Source organism: Pseudopodoces humilis, chromosome 10, assembly GCF_049639895.1.
Source record: "Pseudopodoces humilis isolate 2021_Gansu_Grassland_sample_001 chromosome 10, ASM4963989v1, whole genome shotgun sequence".
Taxonomy (NCBI): Eukaryota; Metazoa; Chordata; class Aves; order Passeriformes; family Paridae; genus Pseudopodoces; species Pseudopodoces humilis.
Genome location: NC_142209.1, coordinates 20,268,603 through 20,291,531, shown reverse-complemented (window position 1 = coordinate 20,291,531; position 22,929 = coordinate 20,268,603). Strand labels below are relative to the sequence as shown.

At 38.9% G+C, this 22,929-nt stretch overlaps 1 protein-coding gene across 1 annotated transcript in view; it reads left to right on the top strand.

The window, feature by feature from the left end:
• AK5 (adenylate kinase 5) overlaps positions 1-22,929 on the top strand; it is an 83,552-nt gene that overhangs the window by 57,252 nt on the left and 3,371 nt on the right. The window contains exons 9-13 of the mRNA XM_014250778.2: positions 2,167-2,209; positions 3,342-3,386; positions 11,868-12,031; positions 13,030-13,146; positions 16,895-17,074. Of these exons, the coding sequence (XP_014106253.2) occupies positions 2,167-2,209; positions 3,342-3,386; positions 11,868-12,031; positions 13,030-13,146; positions 16,895-17,074 (549 nt within the window). The remainder of the gene's footprint in view (positions 1-2,166; positions 2,210-3,341; positions 3,387-11,867; positions 12,032-13,029; positions 13,147-16,894; positions 17,075-22,929) is intronic.

The following is a 22,929-nucleotide window of genomic DNA, read 5'->3' as shown; positions in this document are numbered from 1 at the left end:
AAATAAAGGATGTAGGGTTAATACTATCACTTAAAATGTAGGAAAGAGATTAATCTCTCATTTGAAAATGACAGCTTTCTTTTTTTTAAGATGGCAATTCTTCTGCTGCAGTGTAATAGGCTGAGAATTACTGTGAATCAAAAAATGAAAATAATTTGTGTAACCAATGTAATGGTACTTCAGCCTAATGAAGAGTACTTCAGTTTCAGTGATGATTGGAACACAAGGAGAAACCTGCGAGGGTAGTGCATGAACCCTGCAAATTACAGTGGGCAGCAGTTTACCCATTCCAGTCACCTTGCAGTTCATGTCACTTCATCTATTCCTGCAGCTCTACACATTTAAAGGTGGCTATTTCTGAGAGCTGTGCTGTCAGAAGCTATGGTTTGATAGCCATATGTTACTGAGATGACTCGTGTAACATGTTTCATGCTGATGACGTAATACTGTCACATGAGGATGCGTTACTGTCAATGCTGTTATTGATATTTTACAGACCAGGCTAAAGCATTGTTGGTGTGAGTATACTGACACCTCATAACCTAGACTATGTCCAGCATATATGTAATTGTCACTTATCAGAATAAAGAATTCCCATTCTGACAGTGTTGCTAACAGTATTTGTATTTGTTGCTAACAGTATTTGTAATTTTTCATTGACTGTAATATACAGTAAGTGACAAAATAATTTTAAGTGGCTAAATCTCAGGAGAAAGAACATGCCACATCCCCCATTTCCCTGGTGTAGTCCCTCCTTGTAGCTCAACAGCCTTTATAACAACCTATAGCTTATGTTGCATTCAGAAGGTAAACATATTTAAGTTATTTGAGATCAAAGACTAATACCATTTTTATATTATAGTTCATTTTAGAAGTTTTCTCCAATATTGCTTTCTCACTATTAACAGCTGATCATACCATAGTTACTTTGGAAGAAATTCAACACATTGGTTGCTTATATACCATGTGGAAACTGGGCATTTGGACACTGAAGAATTATTCCTCACAAAACCAGTATTATAGCAGAGAATGGCCTGGGTTGGAAGGGACCTTAAAGATCATTTTGCTCCAAACTCCCAGTAGGCAGGGATATGTTCCACTAGACCAGGTTTTTCAAAGCCCCATCCAACCTGGCCTTCAACACTTCCAGGGATGGGTCATCTGTAACTTCTCTCGGAAACACTCCAGTGCCTCTCTATTCACATAGTGAAGAATTTCTTACCAAGATCTAATCTAAACCTACTGTCTTTCAGTTTAAAGCCATTCCCCCTTATCACTCTATGTCCTTGGAAACAGTCCCTCTCCAGCTCTCTTGCAGGCCCCTTTCCGGTCTGGGAGGCTACTGTAACGTCTCTGCGCTGAACAACCTCAGCTCTCAGCCCGTATTGCCAAAAGAGGTGTTCCAGCCCTCTGAGCATTTTTGTAAACTCGTCTGCACTCACTCCAGCAGGTCCCTGTCCTTATGCTGGGGCCCCAGAGGTGGGTGCAGCGCTCCAGGCGGGGTCTCACGAGGGCAGGGCAGAGAGGTAGAATCCGCTCCCTCAGCCTGCTACCCACACTGCCTTTGGTGCAGCCCCGGCCACAGCTGGCTCTCTGGGCTGCAAATTCACCCTGATGGATCATGATCCACAAATAACCCCAAGTCCTTTTCCCCAGGACTGCACTGGATCCATTCTCCATCCAGGCTGTAACTGTGCTTGGGACTGCCCTGACACAGGAGCAGTACCTCGTACTTGGCCCTGAACTTTGTCAGGATCACACAGCCCCATCTCTCAAGCATGCCCAGCTCCCTCTGGATTGGCAGCCCTACCCTCGAGCACAGCTTGGTGTCATAGGCAAACTTGCTGAGGGTGCACTTGGTCCCACTGTCCATGTCACCAACAAAGAGGTTAAACAACACCAGCCCCTACTCCCAACCCTGAGGAACTCCACTCATTTTATGGGATAGTGAATCATCTCAAGATGTCTTGTGTTCTCTGTGCTCATGTTCTAGCAACCGAAACTGCATTAACAGCATTTCTGTGGCACTGTAAACCACATCTCCACATAGATTCAAACTGAGAGCTTAGAGAGATAATATATTAAAATATACAGATAAGCAGATATAAGAAGAAATGCAAACTTTGCAGACTATTCATTTCAATTTGTCAATTGCTTAATTAACAGGAGGAGGATCAGTCAAGTTTTTCTGGTTATGAGAGCACAGGAGGTGAGTTTTTTTTTCAGTGTCAATTGCCATTTAATTTTGAAACCTTTGATTTCCCGTTATTTAAATAGTTACTTAGAAAGTAAAGTGAATTCAGGTTATTTATATTGTGAACTTTATGCCTCAAGGGATTTTTATCATGTGAATTCTCTCTGAATGAAAATTAAAGTTTGTTAAAGATGTTTCTACACTCTTTTGGCCAATGGATCCAAATTTATTAGAAAATAATACTGTTAATCAGCATTGAACATCATAGAGATGTTTTCAGAAATTGGCAGTTATGAAAGTCTCCTTGGAAAGTATGAGGTTCTAAGAGTCTAAGAGGAATGAAAGGATAAAGCAAAACTTTTCATGACTAACGATGTCTTGTAATAAGAGACCTACACACCACAAAATAAACCCCAAAATTGTATGAGGTGTCCTGTATATGATTAACACAATCACATTTGTGTCTTGTAAGTGATTAATTCAAAGATATAATAAAATTTCAGCAGGCTCACATGGTGAAAGATCACCTTCTGTACTGGTATAGTCAGTGCAATGACTGATGGATTCAGAAGGAATTGCTATTTCAAAAGATACACTTTCAGTTAAAGGCAAAGCTGTAATACATACCATAGTTTTGGTGAGTGTATGCATTGCCTGGATTTCAGCTAAGATTGTTATTATTTGGCTGAATTTGAGGCTCAGAGGAATTTAGAACTACATTTCAGAGAGCATAAGATTTAAATGGGAGATGAACAAGATTCTATAGCAATTACGATGTAACAATATACTCAGTAGAAACCGCAGTGGCTGAGGAAGCATTGCATCACATTATTACATCAAGATGAATCTGCTTCTTTCTTTTTTTCCTCTTTTTTTAAAGAACTGATGTGTATTGCAAGGTCTATTTTCAGGTAAAATGTCTTTATCATATCTGCAATGACAACTATGAAACTGAGAGATTAATAGGCTTGCTGATAATAGCTCCTTTTGGAATGGAGAAAGTATATATATATTTTTTTTTAATAGCAGAAAGTAAAACTAGCAAAATCAGACCCCCTTGCATGAGTGTTATACAATTTGGTGTGGTAAGTAGCTGACATTAAAATTAGTAGCTCTTGCCACTAAAGAATTTTTATTTTCATTTTAGACTTTTCAGAAGATCTAAGGAAATCAAACATCATTTTTGTTGTCGGTAAGTAGGATTCCTAATTTAACTGCTACATTTGAATATTCCCATGTTATTTAGCTTTGATTATGTGATTTATTTATTTAGTGAAATAGACTGGCTGAGAATATTTCTTCTACAACATCAGTTTAATCTTTTGAAAGGGAGTTAGGATTTAATAACATGTAGTTAACTTGTGTCTAACCATACCATCAATAGTTGTGTAAAGCTCAGAGCAGGCAGCTCGTTTGATTGTGAATATGTTCAAAGTAAACATAGTTCTTTTGCAGTTACAGTTGAGTTGTGTGACTTCCCACACCAAAGCTGCTCAGCAGCATTAATTACAATTTTACTGAATTGCATTATAACTCAGAAGTTTTAGATCTGGCTGAAAAAATATCAGGTCTCTTCCCTTCCTTATTTGTGAGGCAACTTCTCTTAAATAAAGGTTTTGGTTCTGCACGTGTTCAGCATTGTGCTAAAAGCCAACAGGCTGCTCACCTGGCATGCTCCTTAGCACTGAGGCTTTGCAGGTTCAGGGTTGACTTTATATAGCTTTCGGAAATCCACAGAGTAAAAGCACCATGTTAATGCCCTTTTTCATATGAATGTGAGTAATATAATTAGCATAAACTTAGAGCAGTCTTTTAAAACAAATTATAACCAGAAGATTGATCTTAAAGCTTGATACTAATTACTTGGAAAGAATAATTGCTTTTGTATTGAGCAGTTTTTAGAACTGCTTTACAATCCAGAGCAGGAACACACATTTCCAAGGATCTAAGGATAGATATCAGAACATGGGGGATTTTACATAAAACTAAATCAATTAAAAAGTGAATGGAAGTTTCATTCAGAATTCAGGAAGCATCAAAACACATATCAATATCTGCAGGTTGAGGGAGATGATCCTCACACCCTATTCAGCACCTGGAATATTGTGTCCAGTCTGGGCTCCCAGTAAAAGAAAGTTAATGATTTACTGGAGTGTGGTGCAGGACCACAAAGATGTTTGAAGAATAGAAGCATCCTTCATTTGAGGGGAGGGTCAGAGACCTGAGACTATTCAGCCTGGAGAAGAGAAGGCTCCAGATGATTTTAACATTAAGTATAAATAATTACCGGATGGGAGGGAATGAAGATGAGGGAACCTGCATCTTCTCAGTAGTGCCCAGTGACAGGACAAGAGAAAATGGAGACAACTTAAAATGCATTACATTTCACCTGAACATGAAAACCACTTTTTTACTATGAGAGTAGTCAAACACTGGAACAAGTTGCCCAGAAACTGTAGAGTCTCCATCCTTAGAGATGTTCAAAATCCAACCTGACAGAGTTCAGATCAACCTGCTGTAGCTGATCGTGGTGTACCACAGTTGTTTGACTAAATGATTCTAAGACATTCCTAGCAACCTAAAAGATTCTATAAAACAGTGTTCTCATGTTGCAGTATTATCTCACACTCTCTTATGCCAAATACAAGTTGACTCAATTTATTGCAACTCAACTGTTATGTGTTTGAAAAAGTAAAATGAGGTTACTAAAGAGTTCACTTTTCTTAACGAAAGGGTGTATAACACCTGATTTTCAGTCTTTAAGCAAACTGTAATCTATGCTTACTGAAGTACACCTTCCTGTTGTTCACTACAGTGCAAAATTTCAATTCTCTCTGTCTTGCATAACCTACTAAAAAAAAACAAACCAAAACATTTGGGTTTGTACAAGTAGATTTGTAAGGAAAAAAAAGGAGAACACACTCAAGGAATTTGGCCTCTGAAATTGTCCATTGCAAAGCATATTTTTCATCTGCCTCTGAGAATCTTTTTATTTTATAAAGAGTGATTTTAAATTTTCATTAATTTTTATAGGAAATCTAGTAGCCATCTTGCAGCTTAAAATTGAAGCCAAACCTTTTTCCTAGTTATTCCTGCTCAGATTTTCTAATAAATGCTTCCTGGGAGCAGAGATAAATTGTGGCTTAATCAAAACTCAGTTTTCTTTGTTAAAAATGTTATCATGAAAAGTTTTACTAAGTCGAAACATGGGTTAATTTTCAAAAAATTATCTAGAATGATTTATGCTTTTCCCCAAAATACCTCCATCTCCACCCCCTGATTCTTGTACCCCTGAAAAGGTTTCTTAAAGTCTTGTAAGAAGAGTGTGAGTTTTTTCTGTGGGTTTGTTGGGGTTTTTTGAACAACATGAGACCCCCATGGTTACTCATTTGTTGGCAAAATCTTGACCTTATTCCACTTTGGCAGTGAAAGTAAATGGCATTTGCCAGAGACAGATTTCTTGCAGCAGCTAAGCTGGAGTGGCCACAAGCTCTTTTGCCTTGTGTCCTCTTCAGGCAGGTAAATCTGCATGGATCACCTGCTGATCCACAGGCACTCCAGCTTCAGCACTATACACACTACCCAAATGCACACATTTGCGCAGGCAGGAAGTTACCCCACACGTCAGTCAAGAGCTGAAATCTGATCACTGTGAATGGTACAAGAGCGAAAGAAAAATACGAAGAAATCTCACAGGGGCGGAACAAAATTGTTGGGGATGGGGAGAAGGAAAAAAAGCCCCAGATGTCAGTGGTTAAGGACTCTGTTGCAGTGAGCACTGCTAGAGATGTTCAACCCATGATACTTCGACTAGAGAGAGCAGAAAAGCTGGGTTAGAGCAGGCTGCTGTAGGATACTGGAATGGCAAAAACCGTGTTGGGCTCAGCTGTCATACTCAGTACATAGGTGTGTATTATTTCATGAGGAAATAATAAGATACTTATAGAGGTGTTTTAAAGGTAGAATTTTAAAGATGTACATTTGAAGAAGTTCACAAACAAATCAAAATAAATGCACCACCTGCCATACTTGACAACAGGTAACAACAGATATACTGTTCATGACAAAGGGAAAGAAACAAGCAGTTCCCTCCCACACTAATTACTCTTGAAAATTTTCAAAAAAGAGAAAGAAAAAGAAGTAATCTAATTAGCAAGAGTTTACATTAAACCTAATGTAGGAATTAATTGGAATAACAGTCAAGTTGGATTAATTAAGCAACAATGTCAATGTTCTATTCATATTGTACAGCAGAGAAAGAGTACCAGCAAGTAAAAAATACAGGAGATAACAGCAGGATAATAAGAGGCAAAACAAAGATAAATTTGGCTAGTAAAATTCAAGAGGAAAAAAAAAGTATAAGGAGGCACAAAGATAAAATTGGATGATACTCTAATAAATACTCAAAACTAAAGTAATTATTGCCAGTCATTAAAAGACAAAAAAAACCCAAATAAAAAACCCTATGTCATCAATTTTAACCACAATGAGTGATGAATGATCTTCTAATTCTTAACTACTGCAATATTCCATATTGCATCCAGAAAGTAACTTTCTGGGAGCATTACCCTTCCCTGGCCTCTGCAGGAGCTTCAGAAAACATTTGGATTCGGTTGAGGCTGTAAGCAAATGTTTCAGGAAAGGAGGTTTCAGGAATCTTTCTGCACTTTGGATCAGAGACAAACTCCCTGCTGACTTGTAAATGAGGTGTTTAAAGCTTAGCTAATGTAACCACTTGCCTGTACAGAATCTTTGTTATATTCTTGCTGATGATCCAAAGCTGGTAATTGCTAAAGCTCAATGTGAGAAAGACCAGCTTTTCAGCTGACACCGAAGATATTCTCACCATTTACACCTACAAGTAGACATTATCAGCTGCAGACAGGAGCTTCTTGCACACACACCAAAGTTCAGTAAGTAAATATATCACAAAGTTCAAAGTCTTTATTTGTCCCAGGTATGTCAGACCTGGAATGGCATAACCAAATTCAATTTATCATTAATTTAGGCCTGTTTTGAGTATAAAGTTTAACCAGATGAGATCCCTTCCAACCTAAATTATGCTACAATACCTGTATTGCAGCTCCTTCTGGAATCATAGAGAAGCACAGAATGAGCAGTACTGATAATTAAACCCCCAGACAGTCCAAGCTAACTGTAGATGCTGTGGAAGGCTGATTTCCCTGACTTCCCATGAAATAAACTTCACATTATTTTTAAGAAGGATGAAAACTCAATGATGTCCCAGGCTATTGCATCACTCTGCCAAAACATACAACACATTGTTTTCTAATAAAAATAATTTCTCAGGAAAAAAGAAATACAAAGTGTTGAGGGCTTGTTGTTGTTAAATAATAGAACAATTTCTGTATGGGTTCACTTAGATTAAAATAAATTGTGAACAACAGATGAGATGCTATTGAAAAGCCTTCAAATGCCATATTCTGAAGTTAAGGCTTATTTTTACTTGTCTATATAATCCAAGTAGCATTGATATAATTGCCAAACCCATGAAGTCCTCCAGAATATTTTTGCTTGAATTTAGGGATAGATTGACTGAGGCTATTTTGGTTTCAATTCAGACTTCTGGGGCTCCCTTTTGCAGCTAGGTTTCCCCTGCAGGCACTTCTCCCTGATACAGGGATGATACTCATTATGATAACAAGGTCTTGAAATTGAAACATTTTAAAATAAATGGTGGGACTGTCTTGTAAATCTTACTGCTGGCATTTTATATAAATGCTCATGATATTTTGGTATATGATAAAGTTGTAAGATTTAAAACAGAGGCATCTCAGTCTGTCTACATGACACTTTTGCTCTACCAGTATTTCTGATAGCAAAGCTGGTCCATGCACTGCTCATATTGCTTATTCCTGGCCCTGCTCACTCACAGCAGCAGTCCCAGCTTGCTCTGTCATCCTTACTTCATCTGCTGGTGATGTTGTGCTCTAGGTCAGAGTGGTACATTTGAGACACAAGCCCAGGCTCCTTGGCCTTCTCCGTCTGGGGGAGATTCAGGCAGGAGAGCTGAAACCTTTGCCTGATCGAGGGCTGACTGCAGTTGAACACCCAGAAGTGCTGCTTGGGCAACTGGTCATTACCCCACTCACTGAGACGAGTCTTTTTCTCCCCTTGAAAGACTCTCTGTGAAGCATTTCTGCAGACAATAATTGAATGGGGAAAAGTAACCACCTAAGTCAGCAGTGCTGCCAGAAAGTTATTTACCAGAATATCCCCTCTCACAAGCCGATGAATCAACATAATGGAAGAAAATACTGCTCAAAGGGATTGCATAGACCTTTTAATCTGGCCTTGTCTGCAGAAAAGCAATAGAGAACTGCATTTAATTTCTGTGTTAGTACTCTGGTTCCACATTCTTGCTTACTATTTGTATCAAAAAGCACAAAGGGATACTCAGAGAGTTCTGTTTCCAAGAATAACCTCCCTGATTAATACAATGTTCTTAATTTCTTCACCTGCAATTTTTTTTATTTTTCTTGAATGACCAAATGAGCTTTAAAGCAATGTGTACTGCACTGAGCAATACTAGGGAAATACAAAAGCATGCTAATATTGAAGAAGTTCTGGTAGTTCTACAGGTATTGTTCTACCAGAACAGTTCTGGTATTGTCCTACAGGTGACATCATAATCATAATTCCTCTGTCTGTTTTCTAGGCTTTAGCTATTCCTCTTCATGTCATATATAGAAATTGCAAGACAACATGATTAATCTGAATAACAAGTTACCATGAACCAACACTTTTTTTTTTTTCCAAAGTATACGTAGGCAGAGTACAAGATGACAGCATACAGAAAAAATGACAGTATTCACAAAGAATCTTACACCTTCACAAGAAAAGTGGGAATATATTTTTCTACTAACAACTGAGCCATTGGGAAAGCTTGATTACCTTTTTCAATGCCCCGAGTATTTTCCATATGAAAAACAGCGTAACAAGTTGCAGTGAAGTCTTAACTGAAAAAATCTTTCTGCTAGGCTTTGTCATGTTTCACATGCAGCTGTTATTTCAGATAAACTTTCTTAATGTAATTTTTTTCTTTCGAAAAATTAATAGACTTAAGAAAAATATCCAATAAAAGAACAGGTACAATTTTTTTGTAACACTACAAAGTGATTGTGAGCTTCATGGCTGCAGGATTAATTTGCTGTTAAAGCTGCTTACGTAGCAGTCTTTTAAGTATATACTCTGAGCAAGAAGGAAACACCTAATTAATAAGAAAATGCACTTTCATATCCTTTCCCACCTGAATAGCTCTTTTTCAGTCACATTAAGGAACTTCAGAGGGAGACAAGATAATACTTTAATTTCAGACACGTAAATTAATACTGGTGTAAAGGCCAAGTTGTGCTCAGCCCTCAATGCAGAATTCCTGGGGAATTCAGTCTCTTCTCAGATCATGCCAAACAAGAACTGTGGTCTCATTCATGAATAAGAAAGCACAAGACTTGATAAAGTGGGCTGTATGCATTTGTCAAGCAGTAGGATGCTTTGCTACTCATCAGATGAATCTAAATTAATACCAGTGGCCATAAAAACTACCATTTTTAGCACATAACTTACTCAAGTATGTTTTTTACTCTTTAAAAAGCTCAACATATTAATCTCTGTTTTGTTTGAACTCTTCTATTAAAAACGGTCATTTTAATTAATGTTTTGGAGGCACACTCATTATGGTGTATGCCCTGTATATTGTGCCATTCTGACAGCGCTCTCTTTTAAAATACTAACACACAAAGGTATTAGAAGCACATCAAATTTTCTGAATATTTACCTGCTAAAAAACCTAAAATGTCCTTGTATTGTTATTTCTGAAAAGAGATCTGGTTTATTTTGTATATGAAGAGAAATTATGAAACTTCTCATTGGGTTCTGCATTCAGAAGAGAAACAGTTATATAACTAAAGGAATACAATAGTCTTTATAGCTGGGGGTTTTTAATACTGTATATATACACCAAATAAATAGGATTAAATTACTGCACTGTTAGCATATTCAAGGCCAGAAGACAAAATGTGTAAACAAACTTACTGATTAAAAAAAAACCCAAAACAGGCCAGAAATACAATTAATTGCCACTCAGATATTTAAGGGATTCATTACTGGTAATTTGCCTGTAATTTTCCTACATCTGTTTCTTTATAGCCACTCCTATTTTTTCCTTGTTTTCTTTAACTAGTGTTTTTACAAAACAATAATGTACTTCGTATTACAGCAATAGAAAAACAACACACAACCGACACTGGCCAGAAGATAAGCCCTCAACAAAAGTAGTTCTAGAAAACCGTAGCACAGGTGTGATTCTCACACCACAGCCTGGTCATTCTCCTTGTGAAGCTGAAGTGAAAGACTGCAGATCACAGAAGACAAACCCCTTCCTTTGATGCTCCTCCTTTATGACCCAATTTTTAGTCTCAGCTACAGTACTGTAATGTCTCTGCAAATTATATGTTCTAAGCAATTATTTCTTACATTGAATGCAACAGTTAGAAGAAAGTTCAAGTGAGGCAGAGACGGTGCTAAATTTGCTCTATTGTGAACATGTTATTCCAATATTTGTTTGTGAAAAGATAAGGAAACAGGAAAGCCACATATATTTTCTAGCACCTTAAATGCACGTAGCAGGGCTGTGTAGCCCTACCTGCAAGTCCCAACAGTTGATAAATAACACAGGTCACCTACTGAAAAAGCTTTACTGAAAAGAGTTTGAGCATTGTCTCCCTCCAAGGCTATAATTACCTCCTGCTGCAGTAGATCTTCTGAATAGATCCATCAAAGGCTGTAAAATTGCTCCTACACGCAGGGAGATTTTCTCCACAAACTGACAGCAGCAATTTGCTTTCCCGCCCCCCAGGGCCTGGCACCGACATGGCGCCTCAGGGCCTCACCTCAGCTGTGCCAGCAGCGCTGAAGTCACCGCGGTGGGACACCCGACAAGTGGCTTCCAGCAGGTTCCACGGGCTGTCCTTCTCTCCAGCCGGGCGGGGGTGGCTGCGAAGCCTCGACGGGAGCCTGTAGAGAGAGGCCTTTGGCTTTCCACGCCGCCCCCGCGGAGGAGCTGGGCCCGGCAGCGCTGGCCGTGCGGAGTGGAGCAGGCAGAGCGCCGGGGCTCTGCGCTGGAGGCCTGAGGCTGCAGGAGAGGCTGGAGGGGCCATTCCTGCACGGAGGACACCCACAGCATTCCCCCGGGCTAGAGCCCTTCCCCTCCGCTCTCTCCCACAGCTTCTGAGCTCAGGATGGGCCAGGTGCAGCTGGGAGCTCGTTTTTATTTCCCTCACAGTGGTGCAGTGAACATTACTTGGCTATTTGCTATTCGTTGCAGATGTCAAACTGAACACTTACCGAGTCAAATACTCTTTTCCACAGGCTATTTCATGTTTTTCCTTAACATGGTAATGGTGTTTTAGGAACAGGTTCTCCTCTATGAGAGATTTCACACTGTTGTGACTCCTTCAACACATTTTTGAGTCAGCACTGTAGTTGTATTGGAAGGGAAGTATGACTTGTTCTACAGTAGTGTCTCTACAAAAAAAAAAATTGCAAAATAGTCAGTGTCATCAGTTTCCTCCCATTTTCTTTGTGGCTGTAGTTTGAGAATTGGAAGATTTTTGTTCGTTTGTAATTGTAGGGGTTTTCTTCCCTCGCACAGGTGGACCTGGCTCTGGCAAAGGGAGCCAATGTGAACAGTTAGCCAAGAAATACGGATTTACTCACCTGTCCACTAGTGATCTTCTCCAAAATGAGTTATCATCATTATCAGAGAGAAGTAAATTGATCAAAGACATCGTGGGATGTGGTGAACCTGTGCCTGGGGTGAGTGATGGTTTTATTTGGGGTTCTAATGGTTAAACAGAGGCAGTGGTAGGTATATTGTCTAAAACAGTGGAAATAGATACTGGAGCTGATGATTACAGTAAAATTAATGTGTAACCTCAGGGAAACATTTCCTCATTGCCAAATCCATGGCACTTGTTTCCCCTTTCAGTTCCAGTATTTCTTTATGTTTCACATAGGCAATAAATTAGACATGAAATACAGTGAGACAGATGCATTGCAAAATATAAGTGTAAGTACAGGAAACAGAAACTTTATGTCCTTTTTATAGTGTTACATTTCAGATTCAGAGCTGGTCCTTCTGGCAGTTATTTTAAATTACAGTACCTGCAGCAGTTCCCTGCAGAGCTGGCTGACATCCCAGAGTAGCTGGACTGCAGCTTAATGGAGACTGCGAAGGCGGAGGGTGTTGTTCTTAGCTTGATCTGACTTTCACATGGCAGGTCCACGGTCTCAACTTTTAGTGGGTCTTCAGCAATTCCAGCTAGGTCAGAGGATGTGTTTATTAATGAAAGATACTGGGAAATGCTGCTCAGGGGAAGCTAAAAGCTGTGCTCAGGCTTGATTTTGATTGCTTTGCTCTTCAGTGTGTTTGGTCAGATGGGGTCACTTTCCATGTAATATAATTATACCAGTGACATAGCAAAATGCAATCAGATTGGAAAATGTTGCAGCAGTACTCTAGAGTTTCATGGGTATTAACATTCATTTTGAAACTATGAAATATTCTGAGCTATCTGGAGGGCACTTTGGGCAATCTTGGATGGATTGCAACATTAGATTTGTGTAGGTCCTGAGAGAATAAAAAGCAGAGTGCCCTGTTACCTGCAGGACAAGAAAAACACCTGCATTCACAGGACCTACTTATAGCCAAACAGGGGTGTTTTCAAGGGTGTAGGACTAAAGTCAGTGCAACAAACAAAGGTATCAATCTTTCTTATTAATTAACCATCTTATTCCCTCTCTTCCCTATACAGGGTATTGTTCTAGAGCTACTGAAGAAAGCCATGGTTTCCAAGCTAGGGGACACAAAAGGATTCCTGATCGATGGGTATCCCCAAGACCTGAAAGACGCAGAAGAGTTTGAGAGCAAGGTGACCATACAATTGTAATGCTGTTGCTGCTTTGGTCCCTCTCTTCAGCTGACTGCAGCAAGGGCATGTAAAAAGCCAATCCAGCATGGCTGTGCTGCTGATCGCTGAAATTTTGGCATCCCATCAGTACAGCAAATCTGGCTGTTGCCCTTACCACACAGACTCTAGAATACAAGGAGAAGGAAAGGCTGATTTTACCTAAATTTAATGTAAACCAGGAACAGTTCACATTTAATGGAAAACATCATTTTAGAGTCAGTTTTCTGGTTCTAGTGGATAGTGCTGTACTCATGAAAATCTGATCAAGCACAATCTGATGGAGCTTCATAAAAGTACATATCTTCACACTTAATATTTATTACCAGTAAGCCAGCTCTGCTAAAGCTTGCTGCCACTTGAAACAGCCAAACACAGATTTAATTTTTGTGATGAGTAACAGGTGGCACAGCCATAAAAAGAGCATTCTGCAAGTGCCTGCGTGGCAGTTCTGAGAGTTATCGATTTCCTCAGTATGTGCTAAGACCCAGTGAGAAGGCTCAGCCGTACATTTCTCAGTCTGCAGAAAATACTCTGTCTAAGCCTATGAATGAATCTGACAGAGTTTAGGAGAAAAGAAGTGGTGAATTAGGGATAATAGTTAGTATATGTTACATCAAATTACACTCCAAAAATGTCCTAAACAAGTTTATAAGGTAATAAAACTTTAATGAATACCCTGTTTTCTCACTGATCCTTTAGCTGCTTTATTTAGTTGATTACCATAAAAGCCTAGCAAGATTTAGGCATAGAAGCCAGACAAAATAATGAGCAATGGGATTTGCTATAGAAGCTATTCACAGAAGTGTTGACTTAGTCCCTTTAATAAAATGCTGTAGACTATTAAAAAGATGCTGGAGATTTCTTTCATTTTGTGGCTAAAGAGGAGCTATTTCAGCAGTGCTGTTTCTCTGGCAGGCATACATGTTTGTGTCCTGTGGACATTTGTCTATATTATGAAGTGGGATTTAAAGATTGGAGTGTCCTGCACTGAGGTATTGCCAGGCAAATAAGTCTTAATGCATCCAGTGCTGAAGCAGAGCTCCTTGGAGTTCCCTGAAAGCAGCAAAGATCCTGTAGTCCTGGACTGCATTTGGAGTAAAAGACAAAGACCTGAAGTGACCATTTTAAATGTGCTACGTCACCCCTGTTGTGCCTCGTATCCACTTTTCGCAGGCCGGCTGTGAGCTGCTCAGGAAGACTGTGAAGTTTTTTTAAATGTGTAATTTTTGAGATAATGCTTTGCAGTTCTTTCCAAAGGGTGATGAGAAGTTCTTAAATTATAATTGAATGAAAAGAGGTGTACATCAGGCCTTACTAATTAATGGCAGTACAGATGAATAGTGCTACATATCTATAGGATATGTAAAAAGCTTTATAATAGTTAACAAAGACCTGTTCTATTTAGAAGACATCAAGCATAATGCTTATATTTCAGAGCTTGACTCATAAATAGAATGAGCTATGTAGAAAAAAACTGGCTTATTTTCTGGACAGATTTACCCAATTCCCTTCTATGATACAGTTGTACTTTTATCTGGTCATAATTCTAGAGCAGCAGAAAACTCTGTTCCCTTCTCAGTCTTCCTACAAGGTGAAAAAACATCATTAAATTATATATCCCACAGCACCAGGTGGGAAGTACCCTGTGAGACAGAGTAAAGACCCAAAACATTAGACTTGCTTGGTATGTATTATTTAAGCTAAAATGTGTCAGGAAAATAGTAATAATAATAAAAAAAAAAAAAGCAGCAAAAATTGCTGTAATACCTGATAAGGGCATTACTTCTACTTTTTGTGGGTTTTAGTTTGGAAGAAAGACAATTTCTGTAATGGTTTGAATTCCAGATATCAATACTGAAACTTTTAAGAAAACCATGCAAATTTTTTAAAAGCAAATCAGACTGAGGTTATCAAGCAAGATGCTATTATTGACCCTATTAATCAGTAGACTCCTTCATATCTTCATTATAAGGTGATGATGCACCTGATGAAAGGAATTATTTCCTATTTATTATAATTTAGAGTAGACCATGGAATTCCTCATGTAAAACAGGGAAAAAATAACTTCTCACCATCCTAATCCAGTTATACACATAAATATATATATATATTAAATTCTCTTTGTCTCTTGCACTGTTAAAACTGCCTCGTTGGCTTTTTTAATCCCCAAACTCAGTGCTGCTACAGCTAATAGCATTAATTTATTCTGTGTGGAAAAAATGGGTAGATAAAAGCCTGTCATTGAACTGTCTGACATAATCCCTTGGCTTCAGCTTCTCTTAGAAAGTCATTAAGGGTAGTAGAAAGGTCAACATAATCCAGACATGCTCAGTCAAATGCAGAAGGCCTGACATGAAATATTTACCTTTAGAACCTTTCTTCCTTTGAGGGCTGTCAACGAAGACAACAATGACAATTTCCATATATTGGTCATTTAGATTTTCTTTGCTGCAGCCAGAGTAAAAATATGATTTTGTAATGGTCACTAGTGTGAAGAGCATTCATCTTTTTCCAAGACTTCTCACTTTCCTAAAAAGGGTTTTCCAGATCCCTGCTGGAAAGGGAAGGAATGAGAAAAAGACTGAGAGTGTCATTGAAGGATTAAATACATAACTGCATGGAAAAATAAACTTTTTTCCCCACTGATCCTGTAACACCTTTATTTTGCTTGAGATAGTGGAATTTAGCGCTTTGGACTCAGCCCAGCAGTTTTTGCTCATACAAAATCTTGTGTCAGAGTACTATGCCTGAGCAGTGTGCATTCCAAGATTTATGCTAAATGACATACATATCTTTCAGTGTTTCAGGGAAAGAATGATGAAGATTTGTGTTCAGAACTTTTGGCTCTCTCCTGAAATACTATAAAGAACATTCTGCTCTTTCTTGCCATTTCTTTTTTTCCCATTAAAGTACTGCAATATCTATGGTCAAATGTAGAGAGAGACTAGTATTTCTGATCTTTGCCAGGCCTAAGAATAAAAATAAATAAATCTGTATATATTTTTATTACAGAAAATTACAGACTCTCCCCCATGGCTAGTTTGGCACTAGCCAAACATCATTAAATGATCAGCTTCCCATAGAATTTGGAAATTACTTGCCAGTTTGAAAATGCAGAGGAATGTATCACATCCTTCCTTTACAGCATGGGTAGGAATGATGTGGGTACACTGCAAACAAGGACATAAAATACTGTGTGAAATAAAGTAACTCACAGGATGTATTCCTGTGAATATTTGATGGTGTCCCTGAGCCTGTTTGTTACTCATTTCCATCTCAAGTGGGTACACTTTATGTGGACACTTCCTGCTACTGCATCTTGAAATACTAAGCTATAGTTTACCACTCCCTTTCCACAAATTGAACAAAGAAAAGGCTACAAACAGAACTCAGTCAAGTATTCCATAAGTCCTGTACTGTTTGCATCAAGCAAATAATGAACTGATGCTCTTCAGTCCAAGCAGACAGAATTTGTAAGATCCAATCTCTTTATCTCTCTGTGTAGAGCCCAGGCAAGCACAGCCTTGCTCCTCAATGCTGGCATCCCTTAGTGCTGCTGCAATGAGAGATGTTTGTTAATAAGCATAATTTCTCCAGAGACAAATAGTATTCGATGATAAATTCCTTGGTGACTGTTTTGGTTTTATCCAAACAAAATCTGTTTTACTGGGCCAGTACTTGAATGTTTGTTGCTTTCCTTTGTCTCTAGATTGGGGAACCAAAGCTCGTGCTCTGCCTGGACTGCTCTGCAGAAACCATGAGCAGTCGCCTTCTGATGAGGAATCAGAGAAGTCAGAACTCTGAGAATGCTGAGGAAAGAATTGAAAGCTACTACCAAGCATCAAACCCTCTGATTGCATACTATGAAAGCAGGACACAATTATGCAAGGTAACTTGACCTTGACCTTTTTAATTAAATTATTGCTTTTTATTTCAGTTATATGAGCAGTGTTTGGAAAACAGTGACACAATACCATTTATGAGCTGTTCTCACACTTTCCAGTTGTTCTCATTTTACAATTCCCTGGTTTGTTTGCAAGTTCTGCAAACTTCTGAGTTCCACAGTACAGTTTGAAAGAATAAAACCACAGATTTATCCTTAGTCAGAGAACATATCCTAAATCAATAACTCATCTGTATATAATCTCTTATTAAACATAAATTCTGGAAAGCTTTTCTTTAAGTATTAGGATTTATTACATTACTATCTAAGTGTTTTCAGAATTAGGATGAAAGATCATGTTAATCCAAAGCCCTTTAGTAAAATTTTCAAAACTGACCGTGTATATCCTGACATAAAATAGACCTGCATACAAAAAAGATATTTTTGCTGGAATAAATAATATAGTTATATTAATTTCAGTGAATTACCTCAGTTTACACCTGCTCAGGATGTGATATTTAAAGCATTCTTTTTATTCTAAAATCATTACTTTACAAAGAAGCAAGAAAAATTCCATCAGTGCACTTAGCTGGCATATCTGTAGACTCATTTACATTGGATTTTGGAGGTTTTTTTCTTTATTTCTCTGCTCTGTCATGGCAAGCTATCCCTTGGTTCAGCTACAGAAAGATCTAGTTCTACTGCTCTGTCTTGTCCTAAAAGAGAAAGAATCCAGTAATAGTTTCTAGAAATATTATAGGATCTATTTTTTCTAGAGGCTGTAGCAAACATGCAAATCACCTGCCCCAAACTTTTCTACTTTTCAGAGTTCTCAAAAGAGAAATGTGCAGCTGATTTATGCACCAATATCCTGACCTGAGAACAGGGTAAATGACAAAATGCTGAGAAAAACGATACTCAAAGGAAGAGTCCTGATTTGTGGCCTTTCCTAACCCCAACAATGAGTGCACATGAGACAATGTCTAAGCAGCAGAAGAAAGTTCCTGCTTACTTTTCATCTTTAGGCTTACAAACAATTATGGGGTTTATTTGTTTTTACTTTGAGAAGCTATCTTGCCAAAACTGTAAGGATGTGCCTAACTAAGAATTCAGTACAATACACAATACACCAACACAGCACAATGCCAAGGAAAACAGAGCTCTGTCTCACTATCCTATTCCAGGGACCTGTGCCTACCACAGTGTTTCCCTTTCTGAAGCATCAGGGAAGTGACAGTCCCAAAGAGAGTGAAACTGCACTTTGTACTTTCACACAGATTTTGCAGTCATGGTCTGCCTCATTTCACTTGACATGTATTTCCCTTGCCCTTCCTTAATGCTTCTGCTGCAAGTTCCTGCTCCATCCCCTACATAATGGCAAAATATGCAGACTTTTCTTGAAAATTGGTAGCTCATTAGCTCCTTAAGGAACTTGCCAAATCTGTGGGTCAGAGCTGGACATGTGATTTGTACTCTTACCATTGGTTTTGGGGGAGCTGACATTGTGTGTTTGCATGTTAGAAAATACCTGTGCTTTGCTTGGACACAACTTTTCTCACAATGTCTGTACATTGTCTGAACTTGGTTCTGGTGAATGTGGTGTTTACCATATATCCTTCTTCCAGGTGAAACCACTGGGTATGAAAGCTCTGTAAAATCAGCTTTATAAACATTACTGTGGGAAATGTCTTTTAAAACTGTTTCAGTGGTGAATATGTTTAAGCTACGTGTGTTGAAGAAAGCAGAGAGTCAAGGGGAAGTTTGCAATTCCCAGGACATGGGGGTTAGTTTCTTATTTATAGCAACAGATTTTACACACAACCGAGCATTGACATTAGCAGCCACTAGGTGTTCTCTGAATGGTGAAAGGAAATTCAGGTGGAAAGCAGAAAAATTGACAATAATAACTTCTGATCAAATAAATCAAGTATGACTTCTGACTGCAATTTTTTTTTTTCTTTGGTGCAGGCTAGGCTAAAATAGTCTTCGGGTTTTTTTTAATTTATAATATCGTACACACACAGAAGACTGAGACTTTACCTAGAGGCAGTCTAACATGTTTAATATTTTTCTTTCTCATTTTAATTAAAACATCACATATTTTCAGTGTTGGGAATTTGTTCATTCCTAAGTGGGTTTATCACTCTCCAACACTGACCAGCGCTGGCTGAAGATGTTAATGCTCCCATGGAGATGCTGCTGCCTCTATAACTCTGATTCTTGAAAGAACTGGTGTGTGTTTCCTATCCATTTCAGACAAAACCACCAAAGTTAATCTACCAGTGTTGATTTGAAGAGCCCTTAAATATATAGGTCCCATTTATATAACTACAGATTAGAGGTTAGTGTACTCTTTTTCTCAGGCAAAGCTGGTGGGATGCAATAGCTTCAGGGAAGCACCTTCCTGAAGGTGCTCTTTGGATATCCAGATCAGTCTGTGATCCTAGGATAAGCAATGGCCAAAGCATCTGAAGAGAAGCTGTTTAAGAGAGGAAGAGGAATTGAAAAGAATCTTTGATTCCTGCCTAAGTTTGGTTTTTCAACATAAGCAGCTCTTCAGGGAAAGGCCTACGTGAGCTTTATGTCCCTTGAGGTTGCAGCAATGCACTTTCTTAAGCATGCAGAGGAGTGGGTGTTGAGTTTCTAGAGGAATATTAGAGTCTAAATCCTGCTAACTTCCATGAAGATTCAGCATTAACATTTTCTAGCCACCTTACTGCAGTGTGTGGCTAAGGACCACCAAACTCTAGGTATTAATTGTATAAGTGATCATGTTTTATAGGGCTTTACTGTAGCACCCAGCTCCAACTGCCACAGAAAAGAAAATCAGAAATAGACTTGTGTAACAAGAAAATGGGGTTGGCATACTGGTGTAATTTAATTTCTCCAGTTTAAGGATTTAGGGTTGGACAAAATTTATATTTAGGGTTGGACAAAATTTTCCACAGACTGGGAACAGCACATGACAGCAGTGGGATATATTTAACTTGTCCTATCCACTCCAAAGGTTTTCAGTCCTGAAGCCGGCTAATTAAATATGCAAATGTAAAATTCAGTCCTGGGCAGAAGGCCAGTAAAAGGTCTGGTGTGGGAATTCGATGTTGGCTGCGCACTCACAGAGGAGCTGACCTACCTGTCACACCACATCAAGGTGTGGTGAGAGTACAGTGTCAAATGAGCTTTCTTACTCTGCATTGGAACAGGCGTTAAGGCATGGCTGGATAGACCTTGAGAAACGCAGTGCAGACAGAAAAACCCAGCTCTGACCTGGCTTCCTCTGCACTCATTGGGAATTCTCTCCTTGCACAAAAGAGACAAAGGTATATGGTTGTAGCAGCACTCCCACTTAAATCCTCGAGGATGTTCTGACTTTCCCCAACCTGGAGTTGTTGTGCATAGGTGCATTCATAGCTAACTGATATGATATGTGGAACTGGAACATTTTTTCCATTCTGCTGACCTCTGAACAAGAACAGTGACCTGGTGAAGCTGACAAAAGATCAGGACTGTGTTGGAAATTTCCCTTTGGCCAAGATTCCCTCTTTGTGTTCCTGCTCAGCAGTGGAGGCTTGAGGCATGGACAGAGGGTGAAGGCTGTGGGTACAGATGAAACACCTGTGAACCTGACAGGAATAAACAACAGCAATCCTTCTAGCACCCTGCTGAAATTGAAAACTGTGTTCATATTTGCAAGGGAAGACAAACTGACTGGAAAATGAAGGGCAAAGACAACAGTGTCCGTACTTTTCTGTTGAGGCATTAAGTTCCTAAATTTTGTTCTGGAAGGTAACATAGTTGTGACTAATAAGTTAGAAAATTTTCATTTTTTTTTTAAATTGTGTTTTGAGGATTTAGTTTAATATGCCATAATTCCATTTGTAGTTAAAGAACAACCACCTGCTGCTAAGGACAGCAAGTGCCTGCTTTTGAGTAAAGACCTTGTACTGGAAGTGCAAGAGCTGAAACTCTCTGCTCTCAAAAACTGCCTACAAGCTGCCTGGTTCTGTGGGAATCAGGTGCTTCAGATAAATGACATTAAATGAAATGAAACAAAATGCATTATAGTAGTAGTAGTCAGCAGGAAGACACTTGAGTTCCAAGGCAGCTGGACAGAAAAGTGCATCTGAAAATTTTGTAGACACCTACTTGTGTTTTGACGTGGCTAAATGTAAACCCCTTTGAATATATGGCCCCCTCTCAACTGAGAAGAAAGGGAGGAAAATATTGTTTTTAATATGTGACTCATCCTTTAAAGCTTTTTTGAAGTGACAGTATGTAGGAGGGTAATAAGTAAAAGAGAAGGGCAGTGCCTTGGTAGTCAAGCAAGAGCCCTGATCCTACCTAGCTAACATAAGACACCTGGTAGGTTTCCTATTCAAAGTCTGAGGAAAAGGGCATGAGTATAACAAATAAACCGATCAGGCCAGAGCAGAGGATTAAGGGTGTCAAAAACTTTGACTATTTCAAATCACATGCTATGAAAGCTTAGCCTACAAAGGCCAACAGAATTTAATTTTGCTGTGCTTATTTATTTTATTTTTTTTTTTCTCAGTGTTGTTCTACTATTTCTTTCTAAAATCATTTGCAGTCACATTTTCACATTTCCCATAACCATTATGAAAGAACATGTGACCATCCACCAGTGTGACCAGTGTTCCACTTGTGAGCCTTTCCTTGCTGATCCCATTATAAGTGTGTGTGGGGTGGGGTGACTTCCCCCTTTCCAGAAGGGGCAATCAATGGTGAGAGTGAGAGCAGTTATGTGGTTTATTTCCATCTTTTGAAAGGTTCTCAGAGACCCATTAACCCTGATAGTAAGGATGAGGGAAACAAAGAACAAGTGATTCTCTATTCCCCTCTTGGTGCTTTGTGGCCCATTAGATGAGAAACTGGTCTAGAAAGATATAACAGAAACATTAGCAGGGGATCATAGATAGAACACAGCAGAAAATGCATGCCTAATATGAATAGATCTGGGGTAGTGTGTTTTCAGTGGATTTAGACAGCCTGATCCCTTGCTGTGAGAACAAGGTGCTGCACAGTCTCAGAGAGATTCTCTAATACACTCTAATGACAAAGACATAAATGTTAGTGACAACACAGCTGAACTCGACTGACCTTCAGTAAGAAGCTTCTAACTACTGAGTTCATTTCAGAGTCTGTCCTCAGCCAATCTCTCTACAGACAGTCAGGTTCTTCTCAGTGGCAGTATATGTTTAGAGTTCTAAATTTCAAAACCTACAACAAATGGAGATTTGTTGACAGAAGACTTAATTGGTTGATTTTGATAATAAAGGGAGCAACATTGTACTATAGGGATGGTTACTCCAGTAATTTTTCATATGAGTCCATTAGATTTCTCTGTATTTGAAGTTACCAAAAGCCATAATCCATTTTGAAACTGTGGAAAACTGTATATGGATCATGTTTTATGAGAAGCTAGCCTTAAATAGCCTTGAGAACAGGCCTATTTTATGAGGTTTGTTATAATCTGAGGAAGAGAAATACAGATTTTTCTCTTGAGCTGCGGAGAGTGCCATTGAATTACTGTAGTACTAGATATGAATTATTGGCACTTCAAGTCAGTTTTGTGCCACGATGTTAAGTTAGTTTTATGAATTGGATCTTTGTTATGTAAGAGGCCAGCATGGGAAGCACTGGGGCTGTCATTAGTCAGGCCCAGGCATATTTTATTGCTACTGTTAGAAAGTCAGCATTCCAGCTCATCACAAGGGTGGTGGTTTGCTTGCTCACTGAACTAATTCTTCATCACAACTCCCTAGACCTAGACCTGAGTATCAGGCCCAGTTCTAAAGAGGTCACCAAAAGCCAGTGGCAATCAGCTGTGCTGGTAAGACTAG